We start from the raw sequence: 24320 nt of genomic DNA on the forward strand, positions 1-24320 counted from the left end.
TAACTTTTCAGTACTGAATTAAATGTTAGGTTTATTTAAGAAACATTCATAAACATTTCTTGGTTCACTATATATATAAGCATTGCGGTGAGCTCAGTAAAAAAAAAAAAAAAAAAAAAAAAAAAAAAAAAAAAAAATTATATATATATATATATATATATATATATATATAGATATATACAGTATAATACTTTGACTGGGCACACACCTTAATTGCAGGAATTAAGTAGTCGCAGGCAGTACTGGTCTCTAAATTACTCATTCGCGGGGAGGGGGGATCAGGGAAGGAGGGGTTTGGTATCTGATTTATTGTTCAATAAAGCCAAGACCTGATTTGCTCAATTAGCTCTATTTATCTGAGTAATGGTATTTTACCGGGCTTGCCCTTCTCCCTCCGTCGAGGCAGCGAGGTATGCATCAGAGCCTGACTACTTTTCATTCAGTATCCTTCGTGAATCAACGAAGGGAAATATTGGAAAGATGTGGATATATAAAGCTATATGCTCTCTCTGTTCTTTTTGAAAGCAATGTAATAAAATAATTTGCTAGTCTTGTAGTCAAGTCATTTGTCAAATAAACATGGGTGTTTATTTGTATGCCATGCACCAAAGCAGATACAGGTTCATCATTATGAGGCATAGGCACTGGTCAGATTAATGAAAATATACATACACAACCAAAATGAGAGCACTACTAATCTACATTGCATTCGTCTTCCATAATCTGAGGACTTTTTAATCAGCTGTCAGCATATTAATTAGCATATTCAGGTAGCATGGTTAAAATGTACTCTCTAATTTTTATGCTGAAACAATCACAAATAATCATAATCACTCTAACTGGCCTTATAATCAACTGTAATACATCGGGATATAAAGAAAGGTGGAAGAACATCAGGTGTCCAGGTGAAAATCAGTGCTACGAAAACATTATAGGTGATCATAGACTTCAGAAGGTCTCAGGAGCCTCACTTTGATGGTCTCAAACACCAAAACTGGCACCACAGTTGAGACTTTAAGGTTTCTTGGAGCTATTATTACTCAGAACCTCAAACGGAAAACTAACAGTGTCTCCATAAATAAAAAGGTTGTATTCTCTGAGACAGCTCAAGAAGTTCAACCTGCTCCAGGCGGATCTTCAGCTCTACACTACTGTCGTTGAATTAGTTCTCACCTCATCACGAGGGTCTGGTATGTGTCAGCAATGCCACATGTTCTGAAAAAAAAAGCATTAGTTGCTGTCTGCTCCCTACAGAACCTATATGAATCAAATAGTCACGATTATCAGCGACATCAGACTTTTCGATTCTAAAGGTGTGGTCAAACTTACCATTGTTTGGTAAGTTTTTGGTAACCAAAATTTTGCTGGTGATATCCAGGCACTTAAATAGGAATATATTTTTGCTTGTAGGTGCGTTCACGCCATGTCATAATTCTGAGATTATAACTTGTAAAAAGCATTTACGTCCTCGTAGAACTCGTACAACGAGAATTTTTGTAGTACTCCCGACTTGTACCACATGACTACTGCACAACATGTCGTAATGACCATAATTTCAAGATAACAACACATGACATTCTTGGATTGGTAAATATGCATTTTAGGGGGAGTCATGGCCTAATGGTTAGAGAGGCAGACTGGTAACCTGTAGGTTGTAGGTTTGATTATCAATAATTGCACTATAATTGCTCAGAAATGACTTTGGTGCACTTGAGCAAGGCACCTAACCCCCAATCGCTCCCTGGGTGCCACAGCAAAAATGGCTGCACACTGCTCCGGGTGTGTGTTCACTACTCCTTATGTTTGTGTGCAATAACTTGGATGGGTTTGAAAATAATCTTGCATCAAATACATATTGGATTTAATCCAGTACATCATCGCGATACAGGCTGCAATGAGGATATCTTGATTAATTGTTGCCATTTTGCTGCTAGGTTTATTGTTTTGTACATTGTATTGGACTTTTTTTTCCCCTTAGAGGACCATTTAAGGTAATAAACAAGTAAAATTATATTTTAAACTATTTCAGGCATGTATTAAGTGTAAATTTGGTGTAAATGTAACTTAACTTAAGCAACGAGAAAAATTATGTAAAGTATAAAACTACCACTATGCTAGCTACACAGGCTTCAATGGTACCACATTCCAATTTTAACCATATTCGTCATTAACTTGAAGCTTTTGTTTTTATTTTAGGTATCACATTTTGAAGCAAAATGGAAATTTGCATTGCTAAGCTTCAGCAAGTAATGAAGACAGAGACTACTGAAATTCCAATCAATACACTGTCTGTGTGAGCATAGCGCTGTGGCCCCATCTTCACTTGAGGTCAGTCTCTAGCTACATGCAAGAAAAAGAAATTAATTAAATACACAAATATTTCAGCATCTCTAGGTCACACTGCTAGCTAGACTCCTAATTGTTGAAAACGAGATGGCTTTTGACAGGAGGCTGCAGAAGCTTAATTTAATGTTTCTCTATGCGATGCAAACCTCATTATGGAAAATGTAGGCATTGCAGGATGCATTATGATTTCCAAAAGCTAAATAAATGCTTACAGGGGACAGAGCAATTATAATTCTGTTTACATCATTTTAAAGATAGCAGTAATGAAATTCAGTTCACATAGAAAATGTGAGAATTTGAGGATTGTGAAATGTGAATCATAGATATATTGTATAAAGAGATTGTCAGGATGCAGATCTCCTGGTGTGTACTGTAAAGCTAAAGCATAAGTCCCATGCAAGCTAAGGGTTGGATAAGGAAAATAAAATGCTAATGCTATACTTCACAGTTTTTACAAACAGTTGACTCAGTGTTTGACATGTCCTCTGCTGTAAATTTAACATTCAAGTTAAAGTCCCTGTAAAGTCAAAATTAAGTATGTGTTTGTCACACTACAGACAAATGTGTTATCACCCACCCAGCCAAATTTGAATGATAAAAAAAAGGTTTGGCAGTGATCCAGTTAGCTCTCCATCAAGGTGGCTCTTCACAAAATTAATCCACCTCTTCTTGACGTGATTGCATTCGCATTTCCGTGACGAAGGCATAGCAAACTGTAGGCTGTAGTAACTAATAGTAGGCTACTGACAGTAAAATCCGGAACACAGCAATGGTGAAAAGCTGTTTAACGGTCTAACTCCACAATCAATACTTCGCTGTTCACAGTCTTTGTAATATGTTTTAGCAATACATTTCTAACATTTATAAAGTGTTTAGATTTTTTTTTTTGAATTGCCTTTACAGGGACTTTAAAGGTGCACTAATCTGCAGTCATAACGGTAGCCTAATAAAAGCAGTTCTCTTCTATAATGGAGCAGGTCAGCTCAGGTATCCATCATGAGATCATTTTACCCTCTAAATACTGCTCTCTTATCTCAGTAAAAAACAAAACAAAACACTGAGTATACCTTTAAAACTTTTTAAAATAGCTAAAAATAAAAATTGCTAACAATGCTTTACTTGGCTGACGTTGCTTCACAAAATGGTGAGGCAAAATGTTGATGAATGAAGCTTTCATCTAAAGTGAATAGCTGACAGCTCAGACTGGGAGACCAATTCATTTGCTGCAAACTTGCAGCGCTGAAATCATTCTTTCAAATGTCTGTCTGTCTATCAATCAATCAATCAATCAATCAATCAATCAATCAATCAATCAATCAATCAATCTATCTATCTATCTATCTATCTATCTATCTATCTATCTATCTATCTATCTATCTATCTATCTATCTATCTATCTATCTATCTATCTATCTATCTATCTATCTATCTATCTATCTGTCCGTCCGTCCGTCCGTCCGTCCGTCCGTCCGGTCTGCCTATCTATCTATCCGTCCGTCCGTCTGTCCGTCCGTCCGTCCGTCTGTCTGCCTATCTATCTATCCGTCCGTCCGTCATTCATCTGCTGTATCCTCAGGCTGCCCACTCAGTAAAAATGTTGCATTATTGATATGTCCGTGTTGCTGTTAGATGCCGTATCAGTATATGCTGAACACATCATAACGCTCTTTCTTTTAGAGTGGCTGACCCCTTTATTCTTATTCTCATTTCCAACTGCTCCACCACTTTCACTGAGGTTATTTCTCTGACAGAGAGCATCCGTGTTCTTACAGCCAAATACATAGATTTCCTCTGGGATGAAAGCTTATTGAGCACAATGTCTGATATGCTTGGTATAACCATATTCCAGAAATATAGCGGAATCTATGGTGCGTAGCTCTCAGACAGATGTACTATTTTATAGATCTTTACTCACGATATATCTTTTTATAGACTCTGCCAGCAGTATCCAATACTTTTTGCAGTGTTAACTCCAGTGTTTTTTAAAGTCAGCTTTTACAATCCAGCAATGGGCCTCGAAAATGAAAGCTTGTCAAATGTTTCCTGCACATTCATAAAAACACCACAAAAGGATGTGTGCATTTAGGCATTAATCAGCATTGAAGGTTCAAAAATCAAAAAAGCCACGATGCTGCATTCAGCAAACCCAGGATGAAGAAAAAATGATACAATTTAATGTCAAATCTGCACACAAACCTCATTCAACATCCTTAAACATGCAAACAGAATTTACAGAAACATTGTACAGTATCTGGTTTTGACTCGATGTGGAGACATTCCAAAAAAACATACATAAGCATGAACACAACTGCGTTTTCTGGAGATATTATTTTGTTTCTGAATTGTTCGTTTATGAATAAAACTATTTCACTGGATTTAATGCCAATGCGGGATTTTGGAATTTCAACCTTGCATCACGGAATTCAATGATAATGTAATTTGTTACATCATACTTACCAGAACATCAAGGTCATTCTAAGGCAGAAGAGGCGGGTTTTTTTTAAACGTATGAACATTGAGTATGAGCTTATTTGATAATATAGTGAAATATGGCTAGCAGGTTAACAGCAGCAGACTCACTGTAGGGTTTATGTGGTACTAATTGTGGCTATGCAGCTTGTTAATATAGCCCGAACCGTTAATTATAATCAGTTCAATGCAAAATGTTCAACAAAGCATGTGAGTCTAATTGTGAGTCAACCCTTATGTTGCCTTATGCTTTTTGGAAATTATGATTATTTAAGCAACAACTCCTTCACACACATAATAACCCACATTTAATGAATGCACAGTAAACAGTGTCTGAAATATAAAATATCAACAATATTTGCCTCGAAATAAAAATAATATGTTCATACCCTGACACAAAACTTGCTTGGCTACATGATGACACAAAGTAAACAGTTTTTATCTTCTTAGAGAGGTTGCATTTACAAAAAAAAGCAAACCTTCCGGCATCTCCATGGTCACCAATGATTTGCAAAGATTTAATACAAAAACACCCCACAAAAGTATACACAACTGGCATGATTGATCAGTTACAGCACACAAAACAAACTAAGCCTTGTAAAATTATGTATGACTGAGAGTTTGACAATAGCACATTAATTTTAAAAATGTCCTTCGGGTGCCGTTATGCCGTGCCTTTTTCCTTCCTCTTCCTTTTGACTGACCTTTTGTGAGAGCTTGTCCAACAAATAAATTGTCCGTGGTCCTTTACGCTGTGCTCTGATTGTTTCCCTTGATTTCCATGGAGACCCTCTCCTTGCGTCCAGAGTATTCTCCGATAAAAGAGCCGTCCTCGTTGAAGTGCGTGTCCTCGTCGCCGTATTCCACCATGCTGTCTCCACTGTCTCCCCCTTTCAAGTCACCATTCAACGAATGCTGGCTGCTTTTCAGTGGTTTCTCATCATTATCGCTGTGTAAGACAGGGAAATAGAACTGAGTTTGGCTGTTTTTGTCCTTGTTAAATTTGGTTGGTCTAATGCTAGATTTTGAGGAGCTACATAATTCATGGGTTCACATTCACACAAATCATATTCTGTCATTATGTCCGTACTCACACGCCGTTCCAAACCCATTTGGTTTATTTCCAATTTTCTTTTATGAAATGCAATCATTTATTTTTTAATAATCTTTATAGAACTCTTTCTATAAACGTAATAGCGACCATGACTGTCAATCTCCAAAATGGTACAAAAAAGTGTCATAAAATATCATCAAAGTAGTTCATAAGAAATAGACAATTCATACATGTACTGTATGTGCATTCTAACTAAAAACAATACTGTTTTAAAAATATGATAGAAATATCAAAACGTGTGTGAGGATGGGTGAGTTTAAGCATGCCTTAACTTCACTCAAACTGTGAAGCTCATGCATTCACACAGTTGGATGTCTGAATGAAACAAGCAAGTGTTTCAAATAGTGGAATGTAAGACACTGAGTCGGGCACATCTAGAGTTCAACCTCATTTATCATAAACATGTCAAAATATTTCAGATTTACAATTGTCACTACAAACACTGTTCTCGAAGAGATTGTTTTAAATTGCATTACCAAATGATTAATGAAACAAGAAACGCATTTATTGCTGGCCCGAAGATACGTGTCTTTCAACTAAACCGGATTGTTTACCATCATCCTATCGGCCAATCTTTTGTTCGCTCGATCTCAATATAACCTCATTTTCACATTTACAGTGAAGCCATTGTTTCTAACGTGCTACATGTGTACTAGCTACTCACAAAGCAACACGTGAAACAGGAACACATCAATGGCATTGATGTGTGAACAACATTGGTTTTGTTGTTATTGTTTAGCACATACGTGTGGTGGTTACTTTAGCTTGCTGCACGTCCAGAGCTCAGGCTGGTTTGGTGCTGGCTTTCAAACCAAAGAAAAAATGCACAAATTACAAGGAAACAGTGTCAGAGGTTGCCGTCATTCTGCCACTATGTGAGCTGTGAGTAGTAAATCCTGGTGGTGGTTTGAAATACCTGTATTCACAGAAGGTATCATCATTTATACCCTGGGACTCCAAATCGGGGTGCAGGTCTTCTTTCTCTTTCACTGAATAAACACAGGAGAGCATCCTTACTTTAGTGAGACTAACAAACATTGTTAATATTTCTATTAATATTTCTATTAAAACAATATTTTAATAAGATATATATTGTGTGTGTGTGAGTGAGGTCCTGGTAAACCCTACATTATGGGGACAAAACATTTTTTTGGTCCCCATGAGGAAAACAGCTTATAGGCCATACTAAGTGAAGATTTTTGAAAATTCAGAAAGTTTTCAGTATGGGTAGGTTCAGTGGTCTGGTAAGCGCAATGGGATCGAATAGAGTTACAGTATAAAAATCACTGTGTTTATGAAAAGTCTCCATTAAACATGAAAACACCACTGTGTTTATGTTGTAAGTATAATTGTCTTTACTGTCACTTTTGATCGATTTAAGTATTTCTGAATAAAGTATTATTATTTTTTAAAATACAAATCTTACTGACCCCAAACATTTTAAAGTTAGTATATAGTAATTAATAAAAGGTAAATAGTATATTTTACAAAAGCTCATAGTCACTTAATAATCAATATGTATGTATTAAAAAAAAATCTGAACAAATAAATAAATAAATTGAAAATATAGCATATATATAGGTATATATATAGGTATATTTACGATTATTATACATCATCAGGAAGCACATCTGAACATTCATATTAACACATGTAAATGAACAGATTTGACTCATGCTGTTTCTGTAAAGTAATTAGAAAACTATCAGTTGTAGAGGTTACAGTGGTTTAAGAGATCCAATTAGAATACAATGCTATTGGCTGGCACCTTGAATCAAACCCAATTTGCAGCCCCCAACGAGAATGTGCAAAATGTTCTAAATATAAATGTACTTTTCATGTGCTACTGTGATAATCGAAGTGTAAATTTGAAATACATTGTTTTTCCTTCTTACTTACAATGTGTTTTTATTTCTTGTTAAACCTTAAGGCTTTTTCATTCTTAAAAGAAAATCTCCAGCGAGTTCAGACATTTGTTAGGGTTTTCTTGTGTTATCTGACAGCTTTTTAAAAGATTCTGTTCACATTCACAAAAGAACTGCAATATTCTACAGCAACTGATTAGTTTCATTATGTCGGAGAATACCTGAGTACTTTCCTCCTTTGTTTCGGTTCACAAAGCAGGCTATGAGCACCGTGAGAGTGAGCAGAGCTATTGCGCACATGAGCCCGATGAACCAACCCTGGTTGGAGATGCCTCCATGAATACTGGCCAGACCTGTGGGAGACAAAACATTCACTTACCAAACCATAATTTGATACTTAATGAGGACACTTCATTGAATGTTGAGAACATCCGACACTAAATGAGAGACACCAGGCAAACTCTAGAATGGAAAAATGTGCTGATATAAATATTAAACTGCCAGACTGCATGTCTAATTGATCAATGGAGGAGGCTGATAAAACATAATTACTTTTATCAAGTCCACAGAACACATGCTCTGGGATGGACATGGCATACACCACTCATGAAAATTTTATCACAGGATGTTGCTTGCACTCTTGATGAGATGAGAAAGGAAGAGACAAAAGACGATTTGTTTTGCATTTCTGTCATCTCGGAGACTATTTTCTCCTCACCTTTGGCCCTGGTCTTGATAACGTCTTCAAAAATACTAGAATTATCAACCCAGCTTTTAGTCATAAGACGCACTGTGTACTCAGTCCCAGGTTCAAGCCCTTCAATGATGTGGAAAGTCTTAGAAGAGTTTAGCGCATCGGATATCTTCCAGTTACCTTCACCTACAAGACGTGCATAGGTGAAGTGGTGTTAGTATGCTACAAATCTCTACTGCCTATATATAGACAAAACAGTTAACAATTATTAGGGCTTCTAATAACCATAATTCAATAATTCTTTAAAAAAACGCAATTAAAAATGTAACCTACAGGTAGATGTTAATTTTATCAAAATCAGTAACTGGCATTAATTGACAGCCCTAATAATTATGATATATGTTCATATATAATATAAATTATTGATATTCAGTTGCAACTATGAATATACTGTATAGATATACATCTATTAGTGCTGTCAAATCGATTAATCGCAATTAATAGCATCTAACATAAAAGTTTTTTTAAATAATATATTTGTGCAACACACACACACAGACACACACACACACAACATATATATATATATATATATATATATGTGTGTGTGTGTGTGTATATATATATATATATATACATGCACATATATTATATAAACAAACTTTTTTGTTAGATGCATGCGGTTAATCATGAATAATCGATTTGACAGCACTCAAATCTATACATCTACTTATAAATCTATGACAATAATCTAAAGGCTACACAAATCACTAATGAACTTTTTTTTATTTATTTTTTTACTTTTTTTTACTTTGACTAAACCAAAAACTGTTATATGGAGAATTTAGACAAGAGTGATAAATAATACTGAACTTTGAGGTATAATTTACAAGAACTAGGATGAAGAACAGTAAGAAAGGCTTACGGTTGTTCATAAAGGCAACATATAACTCTGACTCCGTCTGTTCTGTGCCAGGAATCCAGCTGATATTTGCAAAGTTGTGACTAACTGAGGTGCTAATATTCAACACAGCTGAGAGAAGAGAGAAATGACAGAGGGTTAGTACTGTAAATGACACAAGGGAAGGGTTGCTTGTTAGATACTGTTAGACTTGGGAGAAAGGAGAAAGAGCGCTTCTTTATTTTCTTTATATTCACTGTAATAAATTAACTTCGCCAGACATTACTTCAATGAAATGCTGCTTATTAGCATTGCCATATTTTTAAATATGGGATGCACTGTCAAGGCGCAGTGAACTGAAAATGTAAACAGTATCACAGTAACATTGTCCTAACCAGACATGATGCTATGAAGATAGAAATTATGAAAGCTATTTTTGTATGTAAACTTTTTTTTCCACAACCTTTTAAATACATTCATTTTAGTAGTGAATGACATCACCGGTGAAGTAAGAAAAGTTGGAGTGCTCATACAAAATTCAAGTAATTACCAGTTTGACAAACATGAGAATGTTTATTTGCTACTCTCGTAATTACTGTAATTTTGTCATGTGAACGCAGCATTAAACATTAAATGTTTGTATATTGGCTGGGACTTTGTTACGTCGCAGAGTGACTTTTACTTTCATTGTGGTCAGACTAATTACTTGTCGCTGGAAACCCGAGAGTCACGGCTGGATGGGACATGGCATGAGGAAATTAACGTGATGGGATGTCACAAACAAATGGCGGATCTTCAGATGGTGGAATGGAGTGTGGTTTAATTTCCATCAGAAACATAGCTGCGAGTCGTCTGTAATTAAATGACTAATTAACGGCCTGAAATAATGATGTGCTCGTTACACTGGGCGAAATAAGATGGAATTATAAGAGATAATTCTAGACAGTGTCACTGAGTAATAATTACGTAGTCACCTAGTTCTGAGTGCCGCAGAAACATCTGAACCGTTTCTATTCAGGAAGCCAAAAGTATTGGACTTTGACAATTGCTACCTACACGGCATGCCACCGGAGCTATATCAATCACAGATAACTTGTGTTTTCATCACCTTCAGGTGTAGCAATTAGGCAGACTGTTGTCTGCTGTCAAAACTCATTACCACACATCTCAATCACCCAACACCTCTCCCTTTGGACAAAACATGCAAATGGAACACATTTATTCTCAGGCTCTTTTCAGGAATCCATCTGCACTGAAGGACCGTGTCTATCCTGCCCATCGCCGCATGCTCAAATGACATCCTCTAATCGTGATGCGCTTCCATCCACCCTGTTATTGTAGAAATTGCGTTAATCATCGGTGTGCGGTGTGACACCTTTGCTTGACACAGAAATGGCGCCATAAATATTGAGCGAGCTAGCTGGAGGTTTGTCAGACCGCATCTGCCGGCACAGCGGGAGGGAGCGAAAGCTTGCGGCTCACGTGCCCCGCAAGGCTGCTCCCGAAAGCCACTTTTGTGGTGCTGAATTTAAACGGCTTCCTCTTATCCACTTAGCAGACACTTCTGTGCAACATCAGCACTGTTCCTCAGTCCCCCGATAACCCCCGATAAATCAGACTTCGACTGTGCAGTACACTATTGTTGGGGGTCCGTAGATTTTTTTTTTTTAGCAAAATACAATTACCGGTATTCAGCAAGCATTACATTGATCAAAAGAGACAGTAAAGACTTTTGCATTGTTACAAAAAATTTTTTTTTGAAATAAATGATGTTCTTCTGAACTTTCTATTCACCAAAGAACACTGTTTTTCAACATTGATAATAAGTACAGATGTTTTCTTTTGTTTGTTTTCTGCACTCTAATAAATGCAGGGTTGTTTTAACCCAAATTTGGGCCAAATATGGATGAACCCAAATCTTTTATTTAAGAAATGTAACCGAACAGCCGGGTTTGTCCTTATTTAACCCAAATTTTGGTTAAAACAACCCAGCATTTTTTAGAGTGTAGGCTAGTTTACACAGAGACGATAATGGTATCGATTTCAAAAACTTTCAGCTTTTAGTTGAAAATGGTATCATGTAAATGCACCCATTTTTATTGTAATAATGTTTCACAATATTACTGTTTTTACTGTATTTTTGAAAAAGAAATCGGTGATCCTGTATGAGGCTTCTTTCACAAAACATTTAAAAAAATCTTAAAAACCCCAAACCTTTGAACAAATGTGTTTCCATTATTACAAAACTGAATATTTGTAGACTGTCAGCATAAAAAAGCCCAATCTGTTCCTCATTTGTTCTTTCAGACTTGCTGTTGTGTGGTTTAGTACCTATAGAAGAAAGAGTAGCATTAGCCACAGGGGAAACAGTGTTTTTTCTTGGAGGAAATCGTGAGCCGGATTTTCCTGGAAAAAAGACAGTATTTTAAACGGTTTGAACTGATGTGATGTTTCTACGAGAGAGTTAGGCCTGTGATGTACTAAATAGGAAGATGCTCAATGCAAAATATAAATAGTCTGGGTTAGCTGAACCATAGTATTATGCAAGGAATATTTTGATTGGATTAAACTGGATTAAATGGAATAAACCAATTAGTTTAATCTACCAACATAGAGCAGATGACAGGTTACTAGTGAGATTGATCAAATTTTTGCAACCATCTATGGAAGACCTCACATCTATGGAAGGCTTACACAAGGACAGGGCAAAAAAAAAAAAAAAAAAAAAAGACGAAAATGAAATGATTATCTCGTTATGAACACATGCATTTTCAAGATAGATTTATCCTCTAGTCTAGTGTGCTAGCTATTTCTAGTGCTAAAGAAAACAGAATACTTCATACTGATGTTGAAAGAGGCCACATCTGTTGAAGCTGGCAAAACAAAAGCAATAAAGCAATGAAAAAGACATATTGCAAGGACGACAGAAAGACACTGAGATAACAGCAACTTTAGTTCATAAGACAGCTTGTTTGTAAGACAGCAGTGCCTGTTACCAAAGCATTAAAAGCGAAAAAAACGAAGAAAAGTATTTAAAAATATGATGCCATACTTTTAAATGTCACACTAGAAATATGAAAGTATTACAAAAGGGTTTGGAAAGTCTTATTTGTATGGCGATGTTGCAGAGATGGTATCAGATGGAAATACCATGGAATTGATGTCATATTCATGTACAGTACACCATGGTTTGAGCATGGAAACCAAGATATATTAAATAATACAATAATTTCACTACGCTTGTGGTCAAAAACACGGTATTGCCATGGAAACACATGGAAATACTTTTTAAAATAAAACATTATAATTCTCATACACCCAGCTGTGCTTAAATTAAACAGATTTTGACTATCTGTATTTGAAATCAACAGATTTTCTTGATGTATGCTGGTCATGTTTAAGTCTACTGTATGCGGTTGTTTCCCACTGACACATAAAGATATCTCTCCTCACATCAGAGCAGTCATTTGTTTTCTTGACTGTTCTATTACTCTTCTGAATATTGGTATTATGCCTTGGGATTTTCATCTCGATCATATTTCTTCCCTAAATACAACTTCCTATATGAACCCTCAGTGTAACGGAAATAAACAGCACTTTATAAACAATCCGCTAACTGTCGATGATAAGTATGTCGCCGTGAACCATAAATCATGATAAATGTGCTGTAAATTCACACTTGTGTGGTTTTTTCTTTTAATATATTTTTGGATGTTCATTACCAACTTATGTCTACGTCTGTACTAATAACAATCCAACATTTCCATCCCCAAAGGCAACATATTATTTCTTCTTCCTTTTTGCAGCGAGCTTTTACCCTCAAATCAATAAGCGCTTGGTCTTCCAAGACAGTGATGAATGCAGCCCAGTCGCACACTGTTATGATATTGTTTAGCTATAAAGAAATGCTTAGATGGGCATATGAAAAGCTTGGTGAGATGGGAGGTCGAAATAATGTCCCCTGCATTCGCCGGGTCGATGCCCATAACAACAGCAACTTGGTCATCCATGTCAGAGAGCCAGATTCCCTGTCCTTTGGAATGCCACAGGCTGACTCCCCGGAGACGACCCCACCCCAGAGCAGCTGCTACCCCGTACTCACTTGCTTCAGGGACAGTGGTGCGCTCCTCACTGGCAGCTGGTCCGCAGCCCACCCGCGTACAACACCTTAGGTAAAACTTGTATTTGCTCAGTGCTTCCAGGTCCTGGAGGTGCTGCTTATTGCTATCGGTAGAGATGTTGAGGGTCATCAGAGGACCTAGTTCCTCTGTGTCATTTACTAAACAGGAAACGGAAACAGAGCATACCGTCAGTGCAAAGCATGGTGTATTTCTAAACAAGTCATATAGCTCCACATATGTGACCCTGGATGACAAAACCAGTCATGGGTCATTTCTTTGAAATTGAGATTTATACATCACATGAAATCTGATTAAATAAGCTTTCCATTGTTGTATGGTTTGTTAGGATAGGACAATATTTGGCCCGAGATACAACTACTTGAAAATCTGGAATCTGAGGGTGAGAAAATCACCTTTAAAGTTGTCAATTTATGTTCGCGATTGTGCTGCATTCACTCACAAAAATAAATGTTTTATACATATACGGTAGGAAATGTACAAAATATCTTCATGGAAGATGATCTTTACTTAATATCCTAATGATTTTTTGTCATAAAATATAAATTTATAATTTTCACCCACACAATGTATTGTTGGCTATTCCCACAAATATACCCGTGCGACTTAAGACTGGTTTTGTGATCCAGGGTCACATATTAGAATGCACACAGATTATAAACGAGAAAGAAAGATATGCAGCAAAGAGACATGTGTTCATCATATGTTATGGTTGGTCGCTCAGCTGGACTGGTAGCAGGAAGGTCATTGAAATGTCAGATGTGTTTAGTCAGCCAGAGGTCAAATTCAACTCTTTTCTTTTTCTTTTCTACTGACACAGACTGACAGCCTGCACTAGGATTGTCACAATACCTGCATTTCTGTAGTGGATCACAACAAGGTTGTCACAATACTATGTCTTGTCGTATGATAAAAAAGTATCACAATGCCACTTATGATGTTTGGATGTGTTATTGCACGGACTGCATGTTACGGCTATTGGATGTCATATTCATTTTTTGATTTCACAATATAGGTTATAAATAAATAGTTGTATTGAATATTTGAATATTGTCTTAAAAAACAGTTCTGAGCTTCTGCACAAAATTCAACTGCAACTGATATGCTACGGAACAAACTCCTTTATTATTAAAGTTAAATATAAATACTGTACATATAAAAAACCAAGCAATTATTGGTAAACAGTCAGCAATAGGAAACAAAGAAATAAATGAAAAGATTTTTCTTGGCAGTATTGTTGTTTGATTGTATATATTAGACACACATTTGGACACAAACCAGATTTTTTATTAGTAGTATTATTTTTTGCGTTCACTCATGACAACCAATTGTCTTTGCTTTAATAACATTGGCAAGAACTGCATTTGACCTTTCACGCACTTGCATCACAGCAAGGGACAAGCGTTATTCGCAGGTCATGCACAGACATACCAATGACAGTATCCGTCAGGACTTGGATACCAAATTGAGTACTACAGAGTAAAACATCATTTCATGTGCATGTGTTATTGAGATATTGTGCTTATGCAGCTTAAACAGGTTTGAGTCTGCCCTGCAACATGCTTTGATTCTTTATTTCTTCCTAATAATTCTCTGCCAAATAAACATAAATAATAAAAAAAACACTAGTTCTGAATCCTCCATAAGTAATTCACAATGTGCAAGTTTTCACAATGTGTGATTTCAGCGTAGTTGGATCTGGCTGCGGGCCATCTGTGCAGTGGCTCTTTAATCCCAGTTGCTATTTTCCATTCGATGGGTACAGCTGTGTGCTCTCTCGCCAGCATTTTACACGCCACTTTCTTCAAGGAGACTTCAATGAGCCCACTTCAAAGGGAAACACAGTGGTTCTAGCAAGCTCTCCTGATGAAAATGTTCCTTCTTTTAATACGCAACCTGACACTTGGCCTCAATGATCAGCCACAGCATCAAACACAATTAGCAGACGAGACCTTCCAGACTGTACGCATCATAATCAGCTCCGTCATCCTTCCTGCTGGGATCTGGTTGCGTGTTGAGCGGTGTGCGTGCCCAGCCTGGTGTTATACTGTGATATAATGCATGTAGAACAGTGTAGGATCAGTGCGAAGAAGGGTGTCAGGATGGTATACCGGGTCATACATTTCTTTTCCATGAGCTCTGCACTACCTACGTGCCATGATCGACCAGGCAAGGGGTTCGCAAACCCCAGTTTTGGAAACCCTGGTCAAGACAATCTTAGCATATAGGTAGTGCAGAGTTCATGGGAAAGACATGTTCAATGTGTTAAAGGGATAGTTCCCCCAAAAATGAAGATTCTGTCATCATTAACTCACCCTTAAGTTGTTACAAACAACATTATATTGTAACCAGACAGTTGACAGTAGCAAATGACTTACATAGTATTTTTTTTCCTACTATGGAAGTCGATGGCTTCCATCATCTGTCTGATTACCAACATTCTTTAAAATATCTTCTTTTTAGTTCAACAGAAGAAAGAAACTCATACAGGTTTGGAACAACATAAGGGTGAGTAAATGATGACATAATTTTACTTTTTGGGTGAACTATTCCTTTAAATCAATTAAATATTAACTTCGAAATATCGAGCCCGTTCTCATCCTTTGGCGGCATATGTGACGCCATATGACAAAACGGCGAAATACTACGCACATGGCACCCTTTAGCGTGAATATAACACGCGAACCCAAGGCGTCATAAAGTTGACTGGCATCCTTTAGCGTGAATATGAGACGCAGACCCTACCCCACACCTAAACCTACCCATCACAGTGCGTGTTATATTGACGATAAAGGGTGCCATGTGCGTAGTATTTCGCCGTTTTGTCATATGGCGTCACATATGACGCCAAAGGATGAGAATGCGTTAAAATATCAGGGAGTAAATATTTTAGGTCAGAATCGTTTGGCTGACAAAATACGTTTGATAGACAAGGGGCATAACTTCTATTTCTTAAAAGAAAAAGGGGAATTTATTTTAAAAACATTTTTCCTATTGGTGTAGAAACAATCTTAAAAGTGGGGATAGCACAATCTAAAACCTATTTGCTTTGCTCGTGAATATCAATTAGCTGTGGTCATTCACCCAGTAGTCTGACTGGTTTGCTGAAAAGTAGACATTAAGTAGACATAAAAAAAAGAAAGACGATTCTTCGCAAGTTTTCTGTTAAATTTTTCCATTAAAAAATACTTTTCCAATTCTTTTTACTTTTCATTTTTATTTTCAGGTTAAACAAAGTAAACAAATCTGCCAGTGCAATACTAAGACAAAATATACTTATATTCAAGATACAATCTTTGAAAACAAGTCTTAATATCTTATGCGAATGATATTTTCAAGCATATTTCTTGTTTCAAGGATTTTCAGATATTTTAACTGGGAAACAAGTCAAAAACACTAATAAAAAAAAATAATTATAAATAATTTCTTAGTGTAGCAGCCTTAATATTAACAAGGCTTGGCTGCTTTTACCTTCTGCAATGACGCTTGCTTCTGTTAGTGAGGCTTCTGATTGGTTTTGTTTTATGTGGTCGACTACAATTATGCTTAACCTTACAATTAAACTTTGAATATCAAAATCTACACCCTGAATCCTGAAAAATACCTCTTGATATTTAAAGATATGCTTCACAATGTTTCCCGTTTCCCTATAGTGCATCACTTAAATATTAATAAGAGGTGGATTGTTAACCCGCTACGTAATCAGTGGTCTTATTCACTGTAAATCTTAATTAAAAGCATACTCTAAAGGCATGCAGTAAATAGCTGTTCAATTCACTAGTGTGCATTCAATTCAGTATAACAGGACCTGTATAATAAAAATAAGCAAATTGAGTGAGGCAACTTAAACAAGTCAAAGTAATTGTTTTCCATTAATCATTTAGCAAATACAACTGTGTCTTATTGAGGTCCTATACAGTCATAATAATGAAGTGTCTGTTGAATATAAGATGCAGCTGCCAACCCTAAGGTAGGTGGCACAACAATATCTCCTAGTGGTGAGACGTAGGCATCACTCGATGTAATGAGACGTGAACCATAAAATAACACTTTGCTGTTTTTATGTGTCCAAATCCAAATCTGCATCATGGGGAACATGTTGACACAGGGGCAATAGCTTTTTTAATGCTCTCTGTGCCATAAAAATGTACATTCTGTAGCCTGGCCCTTTAAGAGACACGAAACCAAATCAGTGCAAATCCAGTGGTTTGTGGTTTTACTGTAAAATCACTATAATAAACAGTAATGCTGCTTTGTCATGGGCCACGACAGAAATGCATATCAGGAAAGCTGTTTTCTCAAACCCCATGCACATAACCCTTACAGAAAGATGTAGCAAGGGTTATGCATAAAATGGAAATGCAATGTTCACATACTTAGCTGATATTGGAGGATGTAGCCGATTAGGACTCCATTTGCGTCAACTGGAGGAGACCAGGTCAAGGTGAGCTTGTTTTTCTGGACGTTTGAAACACTGAAAGCAGCTGCTTGACCAGGTACTGAAAGTAGAGGAAGAAAGAAAGTTGACACAGTTGACAGATTATTTTAATTATTTAAAGGAACATTTCACACACACATGGTCATTACACAGCCCTTCATAATGGCAAAAGGCCTAATATTACCTAATTAAATGATTAAATGAAGTTCAAAAGTATCATAAAAAAACTTTCCATCAAGTACAGTTTAAAATTTTTTTTTTTTAATAATTATATATATCAGCTTTAATGCATTTATTAACATAACAAAACTCAAAAGTTTATTTGACATTGTTTCAATGTGTATTAATTGCAAAGGAGTCGACAAATATGTTAACGAACTTTACATAAACACAAGTTTATAAATAAATAAGCTTTTTCCACAAAAACTATATGTTACAGTTTTTTTTATGTAGTAAAACACCCACAGATGTAACAGAAAACATCTAGGTCATTTTTGCATTTTCTCCTCTCACTGGCCATAATTATAACCTTGAAATCATGATTAGGCAAAAAATAACGTAATATTGTACATGTGAAAATTGGCTCAGAGGAAGATCATGTATTTGTGCCAGTTCTTCTGGGGATTAAGGGATGATGCAAGACTTCTTCACCTTACAAATAGTTGTCAAAAGCAAAAATCATATAAAACATCATATTTTGTGAGCAAGTGACATTCTATAGCAAAACAGGCACTGTTTTTGGAATCAGCACCCCCCAAAAAGAAACAAGTACTGGATTTCATTCAGCAAATATGATGCAAGGCAGTGTTATTCATTCATTTGTTCCAAAACTTTGTGACTTTCTTTCTTCCGTGAAAGACATCTTCCCCTGTATCAAAGGTCTTACATCTCATTTTCATTTCCAAATATTTAAACTTGCTGTGACATGAACGGTCACATGAAAAACTAGAACAAAAGCAATTTTTGGGTAAACCAACTATTTCCATCTTATTTATCACTCACAGAACCAAGTTTATTATGTTTAGCTCAAGTATTCCCACATCTTCTCCTCACTCACCTCCCTCAGGGGTTTTGAAGCTGACCGAACGACTGCCAGGCCCGTTTCCTCTACTGTTGAAGGCCATGACAATGAGGCTGTATTCTGAGAAAGGCACAAGCCCTGTGACTACCGCATGGTTCCTCTCGCCTGAGAACGTCGCCGTGTGTTTGTCGCCGTGTGTTTTCTTTGAGTCCAGCAGACTACGAAGCCTCCACCAGCTTACCTGTAAGCACATGAAGATAGATTAGTCTGTAGATAGTTAAGGGACAGCTGATGAGTCAAAAACATCACGGATTAATACATGTGGATAGGCTCTGACAGCTTGCTGGGACACAAGAGGAGCTTCAAGGTCACAAAAAGGGGTCATTTAGACCGTGGCTAAAAAGCAAAAGACACATTGGTGCGGAATTACCCTGTAGCCCCCCAGATGTCCATGGAGTTTGTCCTTGTGAACATGGTCCCATCTGACCTCCACCATGGTGTTGTTCATCACTTCTACGGCTACATGCTCAGGAGCTGCTGAGGGGACTATGGACGAATAACATGCAAACGAAATATTACAAATAGCTCTATATAGCTGCCTTCAAATGACACTGTTCCTACATCAAAATAATGTCAGTGAATTAGATTTAGCTATACCCACGAAATAAGGACCAAGAAATGTGGTGTAATTTTGTGGGTAATCATGGGAAAAACTGTGGTGGGAGTAATAGTTGTTTACATGGAGTTATGGACTATAATATTGTTTTTATGCTTTGTAACTACATTTCGTTATCAAACACATTCCAAAATTGCCTACATAACACGTATTTACCATACACAATCTATCATTAAAGTAATCTATATAAACCACACTCAGCACAGACACCATATATGACACTCGCTAATGAGAAGGGATTTGATTATAATGGAATAAATCCTGGTAAACACCAGTGTTGGGGAAACAATGTTGAAACTGTACTTTGCCAAGCTAAGCTACTGATAAATTAAAATAGTTCAACTTTAATTAAGCAACTCTTTAGAAAAGGTTAGCTAACTATAAATTTAGCTAACTATATTGATGGAAGCAATATTTTATAAATAAATAACTATTATGGTTAGGACCCATGAATTAGATCCTTTTTACACACTGTAACATTAACAGTGCTTGTAAACAGTTATATATAACCATTAAAGTAAATATGTTACAGATTTTGCATTCTGGTCCATTTTGACCCTGGTATCAAATAAGGTTTTACACATGATGTTACACATGACTGTTTTTTTTAAAATCTTTGAGCTAGACTTGTTTCTAAAATAATTTTGTAAAATATATGTAGTCTCTTTCCCATATCTCATACACACTCTTGGAGCTGAATTTTGTTGATAAACTTGAATATGCACACATATTGATGAAACATTGCAGCATGAAAAATGTATAATATTTTTCATATGAATCTGAATGTTCCTGCAAGTAAAATGTACATTCGACATTTAAACAATGTAGAGAATACATTTATGTTGTTTTCATAAAAAATAATGTTAATCAAATAAAATCATACTGTTTTAATAAAACATTCTGACTGCGTTTCCTGTAGTCTAACTCTGTTCCTGAATCTGCAGCATGAAACAAGTCAGCATACAGTATTGTCCAATTACACAACAAATTACTCTTATAAGCTTTTTTTGTGTGAATCAGAAACATGCAGCTCAAAAAGTCAGCAGTTGGTGTACAGTTTCCTGAATGAATTAATGACTCAAATAAACTGGTTCATTTTAGTGAATCAAAAGCGTAATCAATGTACAAGTACAATTCCAAAAATCTTATGAACAGGCTTATATTATTGAATAATTTTAAGTCATTAATTATGATTACCCCCCCCCCCCCCCAATAATTTTTTCCTTGAAAGTATTAAAAGAATCCTTAATGGAATCATTAAGGAATCTAGAAAGACAAAACTCCGCCATGCAGGGATTCCAACAGGTAACTCGTTTTTAAAATATCGTCATTTACATGAACCATCCATATGAACTGATTCACTACGTGCTTTTATTACTTCAGGTTGCTCAGCTTGAAATCTGCATGTGCAAAAACAGCGATTTAGCATTAATTTGCTTATTTTCATTTGGTGAGTTGAAAGCAGTTGCTCCCCAACACTGCCAAACATGTGCTAAGATAAGACAGAAATAAGAAAGAGGGAAAGAGAGCAAAAAGGGGACTAAACCTAGCGTATTGCACAGAGACGTAGTAACCTGAGATAACATCGGGAGGGCAACTCCAAAAGAAAACTGAAGGCAAGAGAATAATTATAGTCGCAAATGTAAATAGCTCATAGCCATGATAACATTTCATTTGTTAGTCTACAAAGACTCAGAGTGAGCAAATCGTTCCCCCTTGTGCAATTTAATATCCTCAATAAGGCAAAACAAATCGGCATATCAGAGCTGCCGTTTGGATATTGTGTAAAGGCAAGACAGTATTTCATCAGCATTCTTTGCCCTCTAGGTGTGTTGATATTCTCGTCACACATGTACTGCACTTTTTCTAGAGGGGGGGTGGGTTTTTCCATTTACAGGCATCTGCAATGTAACAAGACCCTTACAGACAAAGAAAAGGTTAGAAAAAAAATAAGATTTGTCTTTCAAATTCTTCAACTTCTTCGTACATTCTCAAAGGTAAACATGCACAATGCTTTGACAGTGAATGAAATGTCAATGGTATTGGCTTATTTGAATGCACACTCATCTCCACAGCTCAGACACAATGGCGGTTGCTCCTACTTACAATCCTCTCCTGAGTATGCTGTTATTATTTTGGGGTCCGGACCCCAGCCCGCGTGGTTCTTGGTTTGAATTTTGATCTCGTAAAGGACAAACGTCGGGGTGTTTTTAACCACAAACGAATGTCTCTTCACAATGTGCTCCATCCAGTCCTCTCCGCTGCCTTGTCTTCTGTAGCTTACTTTGTACTCCAGACCAGGCCCGTTGTGTTCAATAGGTGACAGTGGCTGTGACAAGAGTACGAAAGAGCTAAGTTAGCTGACGGGAAACAGTAAATCAAAGGAAATAGCATTTAGTTGCTCAAACACTTGCTGTTTATATTGTCTCAGCCTGAGAGGGCGAGCTAATCGAACTTTCGCTCGCTGACCATATGACCGTATTCCACACAAAAATAGGCAAACATTGGCTGAAATCAACCTTAACAATCAGAACGGCTAACTTTTACACTCCTTCCAGGACTAAGTGAGAACTTTTCTTTTTGAATTAGTCTGAGTTGATATACTGAGCATTTGAAGGTGGTTATTAGCAATTTAGCTAGACATCCCCGAATAGAACTGTATATTCATGCTTTTTTTTTTCTTAGTTATGATTTTGAAATAACCTGAACGTTTAGAATTCTGATGAGAAATTTTATATACTTTGCACTACTGTTCAACTGTTTGGGGTCAGTATTTTTAAAATGTTTTAGAAAGTCTCTTCTGCTCACCAAGGCTGCATTTATTTGATCAGAAATACAGTCAAATCAATAATATTATGAAATATTATTACTATTTAAAATAACTGTTGTCTATTGTAATATATTTTAAAAGGCAATTTATTCCTGTGATGCAAAGCTGAGTTTTCAGCATCATTACTCCAATCTTCAGTGTCACATGATCCTTCAGAAATCTTTCTATTATACTGATTTTGTGCTCAAGAAACATTTCTTATTATCAATGTTTTCAAACTGTTGTGCAGCTTACTATTTTTGAGGAAACGTCTTAAAATAAAATAATTTATGTATTTAGTGTCACTTTCAATCAGTTTAATGCATCCTTACTGAAAAAAAAAAAATCAGACTTTTGAACGGTAGTGTATATATATTTTGTTGCATTTTTCGCTGTACAACCATTTGTGGGGACTGTTTTATAGTTATAATTATACAATCCATTAACTGTATTAACCCTTTTTCCCATGAGGGTATATTTTTCTGATAAACGGCTGATAGACCTTGTTCATTGTTAGCAATTTATCTTGATGTCAAACAATGTAACAATTGACTTTTTTTAACAGCTCCGAGGTACATCAGTTAACGTTCCTTTTACAATCGTCCTACAGCAAAAGACCGAATAAAATGCAAGTACTCATTAAAGTCCACCATTAACAATGAAAATCCTCATAATTCTACAAAAGTACAGGTGTATTAGCATGAAAAGACGGCAGAATAATAGCCCAGAAACCGTGAAAGACATTCACCTTTATGTGAAAATCAGAATTTATGCATCCCGCTCCTTTTACTTTTTAATCAAAGACTCACTCTGGGCTCCTTTTGATGGGAACGTGTGTCCAGAGAGATCCATTTCTGCAGGGCTTTGTAACTTTCCCAACAGCACGGCGATGGAGATAGCCGTGTTTTTCTATGCAAAAACCCCCATCTCGGGGAATACGCTTATCGATAATTGGAAACTAAAAACTGACACTGTTAGTTTGCTCTCCCGCTTTGAGAACTAAATGAAATTCTGTATTTGAGAGCACTTCTTTATCTGTGCAGCCCTTCCAGTGCTTTGAACCTTAGATATTCTTGAAGACTATTGGAATTAAACATTTAGCATCGTACCTCCCAGTTGATATCCATTTCATGTGGCAAATGACCTTCGATCTTGATATTTTCTGGGTTCTTGTCAGGTGCTTTGGAAAGAGCAGAAATATGGATTTTGTTGGAGGTGAAATTGTTAGTGTAAAAATGGCCTGTGAAATATGCACTTTATAGACTGGAGCTTAAACGACAGGGAAAATCAATTATCTCACAAGTTGGGATATTTTAAAGTTCAGTGGGGAATGAAGTTGTCTGTGGAGGTGACGTGGTTAGGAGAAACAGCAAGAGAGCTTATAGATACCTGATGCTGGAGTTTTGTATCTTTCAGTGGCCTGGCTTGGCAAACCTCTTCCGACCTCATTGATGGCGGAGACTCTAAAACGGTAGTCCACATGTCCATGAAGCTTCAGCAGAGCGGAATGATGGTTTCCAGGTATTCTCGTAATCTCTCTCCAGCTGCCCGGCTCGTGTTGGCTTTCCTCAAACTCTATAACAAACTCTGCACAAGTTTAAAATTAGAACGGTCAGCACATAGACCACAAAACATACTTTTTCAAACCTTAAATATGTACAGTACATGTTGAAAAATCTAAATTAACTGGTTTTAAATTGACTTAACATGACTACATTAGGTAACACCAATGAAAATTGTTTGTAAAGGTTAAATCAGGTAGAAAACAGCCCCTTGATGTAACAAGTACATGTTTCAATACAAGTAGCCTTGGTGAGCATAAGAGACAAAAACATTTAAAAAATAGTG

General features: G+C 36.5%; 1 protein-coding gene across 17 annotated transcripts in view; it reads right to left on the reverse strand.

Annotated features, from left to right (window-relative positions):
* Positions 1–4498: 4498 nt before the first annotated feature.
* chl1b (cell adhesion molecule L1-like b) overlaps positions 4499–24320 on the reverse strand; it is a 104038-nt gene continuing 84216 nt past the window's right edge. For 6 of the 17 annotated variants that reach the window (XM_077198071.1, XM_077198073.1, XM_077198074.1 and 3 more), the window contains 11 exons: positions 23862–24059; positions 23582–23652; positions 21770–21992; positions 19418–19533; positions 19024–19228; positions 17905–18027; positions 13492–13668; positions 8016–8147; positions 6846–6918; positions 6676–6732; positions 4499–5764 (listed from right to left, as the gene is read on the reverse strand). In XM_077198071.1, the coding sequence (XP_077054186.1) occupies positions 6690–6732; positions 6846–6918; positions 8016–8147; positions 13492–13668; positions 17905–18027; positions 19024–19228; positions 19418–19533; positions 21770–21992; positions 23582–23652; positions 23862–24059 (1361 nt within the window). In that variant the 3' untranslated portion in view covers positions 4499–5764; positions 6676–6689. Of the gene's footprint in view, positions 5765–6675; positions 6733–6845; positions 6919–8015; positions 8148–8512; positions 8675–9413; positions 9522–12232; positions 12263–13491; positions 13669–17904; positions 18028–19023; positions 19229–19417; positions 19534–21769; positions 21993–23581; positions 23653–23861; positions 24060–24320 lie in introns of all 17 variants that reach the window. The other 11 variants (XM_077198063.1, XM_077198062.1, XM_077198064.1 and 8 more) reach the window with 4 other exon arrangements.

This window comes from Siphateles boraxobius, unplaced genomic scaffold, assembly GCF_051911475.1.
Source record: "Siphateles boraxobius isolate OS27281-9 unplaced genomic scaffold, OSU_SipBor_1 41, whole genome shotgun sequence".
Lineage (NCBI taxonomy): Eukaryota > Metazoa > Chordata > Actinopteri > Cypriniformes > Leuciscidae > Siphateles > Siphateles boraxobius.